Source organism: Camelus dromedarius, chromosome 4 (assembly GCF_036321535.1).
Source record: "Camelus dromedarius isolate mCamDro1 chromosome 4, mCamDro1.pat, whole genome shotgun sequence".
Taxonomy (NCBI): Eukaryota; Metazoa; Chordata; class Mammalia; order Artiodactyla; family Camelidae; genus Camelus; species Camelus dromedarius.
The window spans coordinates 86,373,835-86,387,478 of NC_087439.1; the positions used below are offsets into that span (position 1 = coordinate 86,373,835).

Genomic DNA, 13,644 nt, shown 5'->3' on the forward strand with positions numbered 1-13,644 from the left:
ATCTATGTTCATTATTTCCTCTTTCACAATAATCTATGTGTATATCCAAAAATTCGGGAGAAATCATTGTTTTATTCTCTGACCTAACTTTAGGCTTTGTCTTCATTTGTTGGGGCATTTTGTCACTTGAATTGCTTCTTCTTTGTCACCTAGCAAGTCATCTCAGAAGCCAGTCTAGAGATGTTGGTTTAGTTTTTAAAAAGCTGAGATGAGTGTGCTGCGGAAAGTCCGATCTGGGCCTCAGCGAAGCTGGGCTTCAGTGGGGGGTGGGGTGGGAAATGGCGTTTCCAAGGCAAACTCCATTGACACAGAGAGCGACCTGGGACCCCCCAAGCACTCAGCTTGATGCAACTTATAATTTTGTCTATGGAGGGCTCTATCCCTGAAAAAGGCTCCCTGGAGGAAGGTGTCACCTATAGTCCAGTGGCTTCCTTGATGCAGTCACTGAAAAGACAACTTCACTCTACACTTACACCTCCTTCCCTTGCCCTTGGAAATGGAGATATTTTTACTTGGTTGTATTAATACTACATAACACTTGCAACATAACTTTTTTGGTGTCCAAATCACGTTCAGAATGCACGTGATCAAAATGAGTTCCCATAAACAATCTTAAGGGCAGGTATTGTTAGGAACATTTTAGGGAGGGGAAGCTGGGGTTCAGAGTGAATTAAGGAACCTGCCCAGGGTCACATGTGACCCCTTAGCACTCTAATTACATGCTTCACTTTCTCGGGAGTCTTGGTTTTTTTTTTTTTTCCCGAAATGAAAGCCATATCTCAGGACACTACTGGAGGATGGATTGAGCAATCCCCTACTCAACAGACGAGACAACCTGTGAAAGAAGATATGCATATCTTAGGAAGACCAAAAGCAGGCAACAGAGACAGAGAGTCCCCAGTGCCCGCCACAGAAGAAAGCTAATCACTGTATGAATGATCTTAATTAAATGTGAACACACAGCCACTGAATGCGGTGGGAAAACACCCCATCCTTACTGGCTGATTTTCCTATAGTTCTCAGTAGCAATACCTTCAAATTCAATTAAGATAATTCCTAGAGTGATTAGCTTCATTATATGGGGAAACACCGGGGATTGTCCTCTTGCCAAACCGTGTGTGTGGTCTCTGTAAGATACGCACATTCTTCTCCTTGTGTGTGTGGACTCAGGAAGCAACCCTTAACGGCGACATACCCTCAGAACTGAAAGGCAGCAGGGAAATTATGGATGTACATACAAGAAATTACGTTTTTTGGACAGGTCTGAAGGTGAACAAAATCTCAAACCAAACAAGTTTTTCAAACACTTATCCTCTTTAACAAGCTGATGGTAAACAACAGATGAGACTTTGACGGGGCCAGCAGAGAAGACAGAACTGAGCATCCATTTGGGCCAGTGGGGACGGAGAAGTTAGGTTCAGAGCTCTGCACATTCCTGATATGGAACGCTGGGCCTGGGGATGAGGTCAAGGGGCTCATTTACTCGTATCTCCCAGTGGGAGACAAGCATCGCTGAGATACTGAGGTAGAAACTGAACACACAACAACACAGTACCAATCCTATGAGCCAGACTGCCGGTAAATTCTACTCCCTTTAAATGACCACCATTCAGAAATATAAAGTATATATATATATATATATATATAAAGTACAAAGAGAACCACCATTTCTTGAGATGGAGTATTCTCATACCTGATTTTGGCCTATCTAGGGCTGAGTGAGTATTCATGAATTTAATTATTCATAGTCATTCAGTGACTATTCATTAACAATCATTACATTATCATATATATTTGTCTGTATGTATATATATATACATATATATATAATTTTTAAGCTGCCCTGTTTCTAGATTAGATATATGAACAAAAAGATTATTTACCCCTAGAGCAGTAGTTCTCAACCTGGGAGGTCACTCTCCCTGCCCAAGGGGACACTGGCAATGTTTGGAGACATCTTTGCTTGTCACAGTGGGGAGAGTTTGTCACGAGCACCTACTGGGTAAAGGCCTGGGATGTCATTAAGCACGGTGCAAGGCACAGGACAGTCCCATACAACAAAGAAGTCTCCAGCCCAGAATGGCAGCAGTGCTGAGCTTAAGAACCCTTTGCCTTGAAGAAAAGCAAGCAAAACTTGAACCAGCCAGTAAAATGAACACTCCTGTGAAAAGAGCTCCCAATCCTATTGCTGTAGCCACTTATCAGCTAAAGTGATCCTTCCACATTGCACGTGGATCGCTGACGCACACTAGCCATCCACACTGACACTCAGCTGTTGGTAGCTCTTATAGATCGCAATCTAGAATTCTGTAATAAGCACACGTTCCCAGAGCTCTCCTTTTGTGTGCAAATAAAAATAAGGTGAAACATTTTTACAGCAAACAAAATCAAATCTTTTTAACCTTCAAAACTGACAAGTTTTTACTCTCTTCTTTGGGTCAGTTACTTAAATACTTATTTACATATCCTTTCCTATTTGGGGTTGCTCTTTCTAAGAATTCTATAACAAATCATGAGTGGTACATGATAAAAATAGAGCAGTAATATTTTTTTAAAAAACACAACTCTATACAAGTCATCAATCGGGGTCTTAATTGAGGTGACTGTAGGTTTTTCTTTTAAAAAAAGAATATTCTAGTAATAGTCTAGTAATATTTTGACTAGTTAAATCTTCTATCAACATGTTTTAAAATAATGATGGAAATAATTCCAGTATTCCAAATAGCTTAGTAATGTTTTAGCTGCTTAGAACCTCTTCCAATGTTTTAAAATAATGACAGAAGTAATTACACAATAACAATGTAAGTAAAAGAGGATATTTATGAGCCAAATTGAATATTCTGTTCTAAGACTTTGCCCTTAGCCCATGTTAGAATATCACTCCAGAGCTACTCTTTTTTTTTCTAAGTATTTAAGAAAAGAGGGAAAGCAAGCATCGATGTTCAGATACCTACAGAGCTAAATCTGTGGATTTCTTCTTGATTTTTTCTCCTCATTGTTCGTCTCTTCTTCCAAAATTCACTGGGATCCCGTTTAAAAACCTTTCCTCGGAAGCTCATTGTGTCGCTCTTATTTGAGAGGCAAAATATTTAAAAATACCAATTTCGTGAAGCCTCTTCCTTCTGAAGCTTCACCAGGCCGGGTAAATTTTTCTTCTCTGGTGAAAAGGGAAATGCTCATGCTGTATTCGCATAACTCAACAGAAAGGAAAAGAAAACCGACAAGTTACCGCTTCCTGTGAGTGAGTAACCACCAGCTGTTTAGATACGCTTTTGTGCACGTATTCTCCCTAATCACCTGCCTGAAAGCCAGACAAAAACACAAAATGACTTTGGATGTTTAAGAGAATTGCTCCCAGCTAAATAAACCGTAGGGTGTAAACTCACCCATGGAATCAAATCGAGACTGAGTCAAAGAGCTAATTTGCTGTAGGCTGCCATGCCTATCACTGCAACAGCCGTCTGACCTTGATCACTGGGGCTACATCCCAAAGGTGAACTGTAATCACATACTCGTGTAAAGCAGTTGCTCCCGCGAGCGTAGATTGTGTTCGTGGTCTTTCCAGGGGCAGTGCCCGAGAAGATCACTTGGGCACAAGGGGGAGATGTTAGAATTCTATTTACATTAGTTACCTAAATAAAGAGATGGTGCTTTACTAAGATTGAGTAGAACACACTGACATGGACACCTTCCTTCTCTATGTCAAATAGCTACAAATGGTCAAATAGTTAATTCCCTAAGCTGTACATCAGTACTCCCATTCTATGGGGCTATTTCAAAGTGCACTGCTCCCCTCAAATCCACCCTGATGCTTCTTCCTGTTTTATCTTTCCCATGGCATTTATGTGACACTGCTATGAGTTTTACTTATTTATCTTATTTTTTGATCTGTCTTCCTCCACTGGAATCTATGCCACAGGAGTGGGGGATTTTCTTTGCTTCATTCACTGTGCCTTCAGTGATCAGAACCATGCCTGGCTCCCAGAAGATTCTAATATATAATCATTTAATAGAAGAATAAATGAGGGGCTTACATTTATTGTGCTTAACAATCAACCCTGTCTCATATGAATATTGTGCTCTGAAATATTAGCTATTGGTAAGAATTTATAAATAAATGTAGAATACAAGACAGGTCAATTTTTTCCTACTAGGTGTGTGCAACAGAAATATTTGGAGGCCACAGAAATAACTGATTAAACATTAGGAAGATTGCTTCTAAAAATGATTGTTGTGTGAGACAGTCATTCAGCCTCCTTAAGAGTTTGTTTCTTCACCTGCAGGATGGACCTACTCAGTGGGGTACCCATCAGTTTGATGCAGGTGCTAAAGGAAGCACCGTGCCAGTTAACAAGAAAGTTAAAGGAATACTTCCATTGAGGACTGATCTCCATGACCACCGAGACAGAAGGTCCTACCAACTCTCCTTGGAGGTGAGTCCTGAGTAGGATGCGAACCACCCACTCTTACGTCAGGGAGTCAGTTTCGCAGGCACCTGTCAGGGGCATCTCTGTGCAGAGAACAGTATGATGTGTGATGTGGACGCAAACAAGAAACTTAACCAGGAGAGCAATTTCCGTGCAAAAGGTCCTCAGTATTCTAGAAGTTTTGAACCTTAAGAAGGAAAAATAACAAGGCTATTTCACACACGTCCTAGTGGAAAGGAGGACTCAGGGTACAGATGGAAACGGGGAGAGTGAAAAGAGGAGGAGAATAATGAATAAACACATGAGCTGTGGGTTTGGTGCTTCCATTTCTGAGATGCCTTTAGCATCGTGGTGACCACTCCAGCTTCCCAGAGCTTCCCAAATAACCCAAACAACCATTCCCCCCCCCCTTTTGAAGGTTTCATGAATGCCTTGTCCAAGGGCTAAGGGGACTCAGACTGTGCGTCCTTGGCACTTTGGATGCCTCTTCGTCCTTTTTTTTTTTTTTTTTTTTTTTTTGGTCATAAAGTGGAATAAGACATCCTTATCTCACCCTGAGAAGCCACTTCTGCAAACACTGTTCTGATTCTGTAATGAAGGTGCCGATCCTCAGGGAAGCTCTCACTTAACCAGCGAGTTCCAACAAGGCACTAGACAGATGCTGTCTGCTTATTTAATAAGCCTCATTATTACTATTTAATATGGAACAAGTCTTCCTCTTTATTATGATTGCCTTCTCCTGACATAGGCCATCCCAAATATCATTGATTTCCCCAATAATAACCAGAGTGCACACAGACGCCAGATTCCAGCCACGTGTGTGCCTTGACTTTGTCAGGCAGCAATTTGTGCCAGACAGCTAAAAAAGACACTGCTCATTCCTCGCTGAAGTATGGAGACTGAGGAAGCTTCTTCCAGAAACTCTGAGAAAAACAGCAAGATGCTAGAAAAACAACAGCTGAGGAGGTAAACTATACTGTTATTCTGTAATTGGTTTAAGTAGACATCCAAGGACTCCACAGAGCAGGAGCCCTTCAGAGCCATGGTCCTTGGACATTAGGCAATCTCACCGTCTGCTTTCACTCTAAACAGACTGCACCCTCTGAGCGACCCTCTGGCATCTGTCAGATGAGCAGGTACCTGATAGCACATGCAGAAGTTTCACAGTTAACTTTTTTCCTTCTATGATATTAGGTGAGGTCACCTCTGGGTCAGCTGGTTTCCCGAGGTAAGGTTATGCTAATATTTTAATAGCTAGATCTTGGATCATGGGGCTATTTGAGAATCTAGTACAAACTATACTCACGCACCAGAAAAATGTAAGGACTCAGAAAATGTGTGTGCACGGTCGGGGGGGTCACAGATCTCTGAAGTCCATCTGTGGACCCTCTTATTCATGTCACCTTAAGTCCCCAACTCAGGGTCTGAAAAGATAGGAATGTCGTTTTATAATGAAACACTTAACAGTCTTGAGAAACTCGCAAGCAACTTCCTCTCTTTCGAATATTTGTGTCTCCTCTCTCTATTCCGCTTTAGGCGTCACAGTTCTTTATCCTGAAGCCCCGACTTCTGCAATGTGGGGATGACTCATTTCTCCCTTTGCTGAGCTGTTGACTGCAGCTGCCTTAAATACTGGCTCAAGAAGGCAGCATGGAGGGACGTCAGATAGACATAACCTACAGTGGCTGCAAAGGAGGGGACAATCCAGTAGCATGGAGTCTGGGGTTCCATGGATGGTCCTGTTGGGGACCTCTTCCTTGATTTTAGACCAGGTCTCTTTCTCTAACATTCTGGGGTACCCTGCATCATTCCAATAAATTCCTTGTCTGTTTCAGTTCAGGCCCGTGTTGGCAATCAAGGAACCTAACTAGGACAATGGGCAGGGATGGGCAATAAAGAGAAATATGAGATTAGCTGGCTCAACCACAAGGAGTCACTGTCAAGTTCATTAGTAAAGAAATCTAGTACCAATCACTGATCAAAATTAATTAAGTTCTATACTCAAGGCATTGCTGGGCTTCATGAGAAATGTGTAACACCCGTCCTGGCCTTGAGAAGCTTGTACCTGACAGTGGAGTTCACTCAAGTTTAAAGCAGACTGGGAAAGCTTTACAGTAAAGACAGAACCTAAGGGCAGGGGGCTTTGAATATTAGGTGGGGGTCAAATAGATAGGAGAGGGGTAAAGGATGCTTGAGGAAAGGGAAGTGAAGCTTAGAGAAGGCATAAGATAGAACGGTTAAAGCCAGGGGATCTGGAATCAGCTTAGGTTCAAGTCCTGGGTCCACCAATTCCTAACTGTATATCCTTCAGCAAATCACTCACCCTCCCCAGGCCTCAGTTTTCTCATCTGTAAAATAGGGATAGCATAGTAGCTACATCATAAAGTTTTTACGAGGATAAATGAGATGACACTCTTAACGATTTCAACACATTGCCTGATCCATAGTAAGCATAATTATTAGCTATCATGAAAACTAAGAGGCAGGCCAAGAAAAAATATTTAAGAAAAGTAGGAAGTCCAGCCTGTCTACAGTCAAGGGTTGAGGAGGAGAGGAGAAGTAGAAACAATTGAAAATAGAAGCCGAGGCCAGTTCATGGAAGGATTTGAATGACAAGATAATGAAGATTCTCCACTGTATCCTGAAAGCCACGGGAAACCACTGCACAACTGAAGACTTTTCGAACTGCAATTAAAATTGTGCCTTTGGAAGCTTCATTTGGTAATTATTCATAGGCTAGATTTTGGGGAATATGATCAAAAGGCAATCTGTATTAAAGCAGGTATTAACAGACAGTGGTGGAGGGCAGAAAAGCTGCCATCAGGAACATAACCATAGATTTCACAGATGAAGATCAGTCAGTGAAATGGAAAATGAATGACGGCTGAAATTTATCAAGCAAGTACCAGGTGCTGGCTGCTGATCTAAATGTTTATAGTGGCTTATTTAAATCATGCAACAATGCTGTGAGGTGGAGATCATCATCATCATCATCATCATCATCATCATCATCATCACCACTCAGTTTTACAGAGGAAGGCAGTTGCATCCTGAGAAGTTAAACAATTGGCCCAAGGTCCCAAAACAAGTCAAGCTGGGATTTAAACCCAGGCAGTCCAGCTTCAGAGCCCATGCTGCTAACCAGAAGAGAGGTCCAAAATGCCAGCAGGTTTCTGCGTTTGGCCATCAGGGGGATGGGTGATACGACTGAAAGACACAGGGCAGTAAGAAGACAAGACTTCTTTTTCTACTCATGATGATTTAGACATGTTGATGTCAGATCAAGAAGACAGAAAAATGGGCATTTTTAGTACCATTGTTTTACACGTGCCTGGAACTCGGGAAGGAGTCAGGACTCAAGATGTGAAACTGAAAGTCATCGAAAGAGTTAAAATTGAAAGTCTAAAAGTGAACTGAATTTTTGGAGAACAAAGTAGCATAGAACTGAGAACACAATCTTGAAATTCTTTTACATATGATAAACAGAAGGCAATTTAGGAAACTGAGAAGGTACAGAGATATGGGGGAAGACTACCAGGACAGTGTGGTGTCCTGATGCACTGAGGAGGGGAGTTTAAGGAAAGTGACACATGGCATCCGGGCAGAGATGGATGTAGGACCCAAGAATGTCCAAAAAGATCCAGTGTGTGAAGTAAGCAAGATGAAAACTAAGGACATTGCAGTCTTAGACCCAGACAGATCTATATTTGAATCCTCTTCAGCTATCTATTAGATAACCTCAGCAAGTTACTTGACCTCTGTCTGCCTATTTCTTACATATACAATGAAGCAATTAGTATATAGCTTACAAGATTGTCATGAAATAATATATTACTGCCTAACAATGAGGAAAAATACATATATGTGCATATATGACCAAGATTCCCATGTATGTAAACTATTCTTTATTGAATATGATTGGTATTTATCAGGTCTACCTAGATATGTATTTATGTATAGACACACCTATGTATGCATATGGATGTACATACAAGATACACAAATTCTTATATACATATTCAAAGTCTGGACCCCATGATGTCCAGACAGAGAAACTAGGTTTGCGATTTTCAACAGATAAGCATCTGGGTTTATGTTTAGAATGTAATTAAGAGGACAAATCTTAACCATGTTTTAGAAGAAATAGGAATTTGAATGCTAAGATATCAGAAATTTGAGAAAAAGTTCTGGTAGTCTGTATCAGATTTCCATTGCTGCTGTAACAGATTACCATGCGTTTATAGCTTAAATCAACACCCACTATTTTCTCATAGGTTTTGTGGGTGGGAAATCCGGATACAACACAGCTCAGCCAATTCTCGGCTTAGAACCTCACAAGGCTGAAATTCGAGTGTCAGCAGGGTGGTGTCCCTTTCTGGAGACTCTAGAAGAGAATCTGGTGCCAGGCTAAGTCAGGTTGTTGGCAGAATTTAATTACTTGCAGTTGTAGGACCGAGGTCCCAGTTTCCCGCTTTCTGTCAGCCAAGGTCACTGTCAGCTCCTGGAGGCCACCTGCATTCTCTGGCTCATGATCTTTTTCTAAGCCAGAAATGATGGGATGAATCCTTCTTACACTCTGACTCTCTCTGACTTTTCCTTTTGCTTCCTCTCTCCTAAACATCTCTTCTCTGCATCTTTCTACTCTAGCTGGAGAAAAGTGTTGCCTATTAAGATAGCCTCATGTGATTAGATTGGTTCCACATGGATAATCCAGGTTAATTTCTCTATTTTAAGGCCACCTGATAAGTAACCTTAATTGACATCCGTAAAGTCCCTTCACAGCAGTACAAAGATGAGTGTTTCATTGAACAATCAGAGAGTCTTGGTGGTGGGGGAGATGTAGCTTTAGAAAATTGTCTCTCGCACAGTCTTATTCTGGATCACAACCTGGTTTTTGCACTTATCTCTTAAAAACAACGTTAACATCAAGAATGTTCTGAGAAGGTGTAGGTGAGGACAGTACTTGGACTTTAAATGCCATTTTGGCTGAACAGTGAGGTGGGTGCAGGCTGCAGTGGAGCTGAGACGTGAGTGAGAGGAAATAGACATTCGGCTTATAGGTCATTTCCTGGAAAAAAACTGGCAGTGAAATAAAGGTGAGAAAGAGAACGACAGTTGCGGGGAGAGAGAGCAGAACCAAAAAGATGAATTTGGAAGATGAATATTGGTGGAGAAGTAATCAAATATATAAACACAGAAAACAAAGGCACTACACTGAAGGCAACAAGCTATGAGGTCATCTCTAAAACGTTCATATTTGTGTTTGCACTGTATTTGAACAGACTGTACAAGTGACAAATGACAGCCTCGTGGAAACTAAGAAAGCGGAGGACAGAAACTTTCATTTCCTTGACAATGCATCTGAACCAGCTTGATAAAAATTACCCAGAAAGCACCCTCAGGGATGCAGAGTAACTGAAAACTTGGTGGTTAAGACTTAGACAGCCACACATGATGTCAGACCTGAATCCACCACGCGAAATTGAGCAACTGGTAAAGCACTTCCCATTCATTTCCACCTGCTTTCTCTACTAGCTTCTCATCCATCTTACCTTTATTCTAACTTACTTGACCCGGGGAGCCTGTCAGCATGTACTGTGATTCCTACTTCATTGTGAGAGAATGTTTAGGTAACTCATTTTACTACATTTTTCTCTTCCATTTCCAAGAGATTTTCCCTGTGCCTGGGGATTTGGGTGCTTCACAGCCTTTCTCTCATTGGACAAAACAAGGCTGGTCCACGGTCATCCCCAGGTTCTGCTCCGCCCTGCCTACCTTGTTTAAAGGAGTCCAGCAGCAGCAGCCATTTCCTCCCTCACTGTGGTCCCTCCTGAGCCGGCCCCAGGCAGAAGTGCTCTTTAAGCTCCCCATCCTCAGGCTCACGACTTCCACGACAAAGGTCAAGACTGAATGGCTCAGAGTTACTGATCAGAGAGCCCTAGCTATCTCAGGGGAGTTGAAATGAACACAGCAAAACCTTATGTTTCTAAGTGTAGGGCTTTCCGTGGGCAACATCTGTGGAACATGGCAGTTTTTGTCTGCTAACCTCAAATCCAAATAGCATTCGTTTTAATGGGAAATATTCAGAAATTTCACAGAAAATTGAGTCGTTCAGCATGGACTGCACTGAGGGAGAACTCAGACAGGCTAAAAATAGAAACAGATTGCAGTTGTGGGGGGGTGCTGCGTGTGTGATGTGTGTGTTTGGGGTGTGTGTGTGCATGTGCATAACATAAATGATTTTTACTGTGTTAAAATAACAGAGTAGTCCATTCATGGCCCTCCAAACATGCATTAAGTTGTAGTGATATTTGTTTATTTTATTGAACTTAAATAGGTCTTAGGAGGTGAGAATTCCCACTTAATCAGGATTTCATGGGAGTGAGAGGGATCAAGAACACATCTTACAGTTTAGTGAGCACATCTTTGAATCCAACAGCAATCGATGAAGTGATTTTAGTTTTATCTTTTCAATCGTGGACTTTATCTCTGGTCACAGCATTCCACCAGGAAAAATATTAAGGCTGAGAGATACTCATATATCTTACCAATATCTTGCAATATTTAGGAAGTGAGGAACACTGATTTTAATTTTACCCTTTTCTCAACTTCCTGATGAGTATTTAGGAATTTATCACCCATGTTGAAGTTTTTTCTGATTTACAGTAAAGGCTTCCAGCTACCCTCAAGAAGTCAGCTTTAGCTCGAGCTGGTGCAAAATGGGGAAACTCTACGGAGCAAGAATTCATACTTACAGAAACCACACTTTAACTCACACCCCCGTGCCACCAAACTCAGGGCCCGAGCCTGACAACATGACAACAACAACAAACATACCACAGCTACTCTGTGATTTTCTAAGCATATGTTTCATACAAATAACACACCCTGGGTTGTTAATGCTCTTTAAAAAGTCGTGCAGCTAATTCCTCACCTAGAATATAATGTTCTTTTTCCACTAAAAGCATCATCAACCCCAAAGCAAGGTATTTTTCCCTGGACTATTAATCCTCTGTCTTTTAAAGAAGACAGAAAGCATTCTGGGTCTTGGCAGATAATTTCTCTCGCCAGTGGTCAGGTGAAGGCACACAAATGGGGGTTGAGGGTCTGAATCAATACCATTATCATTGATCTTCTTGGGACCATCACCCAACAGACATTTCCCCCTGGAGACGTAGGCATTCTCTCTGCTGGCTGGCTTGATCCCACGCCAGCCTCCCACTGTTGGCAAAGTTAACTGCAGACCAGAGTTATTTCTTTTAAAATAAAACAAGCGCCCCCAAATTGCCCTCCTGTAGTCTTTCCAATTGCTAATCACCTTGCTTTCAATATAAATGTCAGCCCATGTTGAATAATTACCCCGAAAACCACGTGTTTTATGGAGAAGTCAAGGTCTTTCCAAATCCACGAAGCTCCAAGGGAAAAACTAGCTGGTTTATGTAACATCAACATCACATATGTTCCATCCTTGTGGTAGTCTTGTTCTGTCTTTACCAAGGGAGAGCAATAAAGCATTCTTACCTAAGCAATTTTGACGGGAAACAAATTGTCACGTCAGTGCCAAACCTTGAGCCTGCAAGCAACCAGCTGCTCAGCACGAGGACTGTTTGCTAGTGGATCTGACTGACAGTCGAGCTGCAATTTCTGCAGCCAGTCTGCCCCCCAAGAACATTTCTTTAATGATGTCATGATGCATTCATATCCTTTAAGGCCTCTACTGGGAGGAGGCGAAGCTAATCTAATACTTTGAGTGTCTAATTTAAGTGTTTAATGCCTTGCGTTGTAGAAATTGGAGAATAATGAAAGGGTCTTGACTTTTCCATCAAAGGCTTCTTTGTGTTCTGCAGAGAATTAATTGCTGGGTTTTCTTTCTTTAGCTGTGCGCACTGCAGTAAATTCTTGACCTTTTGACACACACAGTAGCTCCCCAGGATCCCCAGTGAAAGGACAAACTGACTTCTCGCTGTCTGTTCAGCACCTCGCCAGGTGGACAAAAGGACAAAAACAACAGGAAAATAAAGATTGGCTAGTTCTGAAAAGGGCACCAGTATCTCTCTAAAACCTGGTTTATGAGACTCGGTACACGTGCGAGAGGCTCTGACTCTGTGCCAAACATGTCTTGGTCCTGATCCAGTGCTGGGTATCAAAGGATTAAGACAGAGCACCCACGCACAGTCCATGTGCGGAGGTCTTGATACACACAAAACATCCCTAGAAATACAAGACGGTGGAAACTAAGTGTCGAATGAAGACTATGAGTAAAGAACACAAGGTAGAGGTCAAGGAGGACTTCGCACAGGCATGGAGACCTGAGTCCAGGCTGAATAATAATGGGAAGACTTTGAAAGAAGCCTTTATAATTTATAAGAACCCCCAAAGCAGGCACTCTCCAATGTGTGCAAGAATCTCATGGGAAGGTTGTTAAAACCACGGGTTCCTGCGTGCATCAAGGAAGTCAGGAGGTCTGACAGGAGGTCCGAGAATCTGGCTCTATAACAAACAGCCTCGTGATTCATTTGAAGATGCTACAGAGACCACACCCGGAGAAACAAGGACCAGAAGCTGGTTCACCCAATAGTTTTCTTAGCCAGAAAAATCATATAACAGTTTCCAATGGTGCACTACTCCCAGCACAAAAATTTTTTTTGTCACTAACCTGAGATCTTATTTATAAAATCAAATATTCTCTTTCTCTTAGGTATACTCCAAGAGGCAGAATTAACTAACCAGCTACGCCACCCAAAATGTTCGGGGGACGGAGGAGAAAACCCTGGAGTGTAACCAGCCATTGAAAACGACCTCAGACGGGCCCCATCCATCCTTCAATTTTACTTCATTTCCTCCTCCTTGGCCATTTCTCTGCTTGGACTTCTGTCACCTTGGTCATACTGGTCTCTCGGTTACTGGCTAAATCGGGTTTTCTCTAACTTAGCACTAGTGACGTTTGGAGCCAGATCATTCCTTTTTATAGGGGGTTGTCCTAGTGTGTTGCAGGTGTTTAGCAGCATCCCTGGCTGGCCCCACCCACTAGATGCCAGTAACACCCCATCTCCCTGCTGTACCAGCCAACAATGTCTTCAGACACTGTTAAGTGTCCTCTGGAGGGAGGGGGGAGAAGGGGGAAAATCTGAAAATCTCTGGTGCAATCCTCATGCAAATTATTCTGCCTCAGTACTGTTTTGTTGGTGGCTTTTAGGCCCAGAGACCTCCTGGAAGA

The 13,644-nt window shown here is 42.1% G+C and overlaps 1 protein-coding gene across 14 annotated transcripts in view; it reads right to left on the reverse strand.

The window, feature by feature from the left end:
• Positions 1-13,644, reverse strand: part of DOCK10 (dedicator of cytokinesis 10) — a 241,535-nt gene that overhangs the window by 151,827 nt on the left and 76,064 nt on the right. Inside the window, exon 1 of one of the 14 annotated variants that reach the window (XM_064485214.1) lies at positions 2,955-3,298. The exons of 12 other annotated variants lie outside the window; for them this stretch is intronic. In XM_064485214.1, the coding sequence (XP_064341284.1) occupies positions 2,955-3,059 (105 nt within the window). In that variant the 5' untranslated portion in view covers positions 3,060-3,298. Of the gene's footprint in view, positions 1-2,954; positions 3,299-13,644 lie in introns of those variants that run through there. One more of the 14 variants, XM_010979101.3, reaches the window with a different exon arrangement.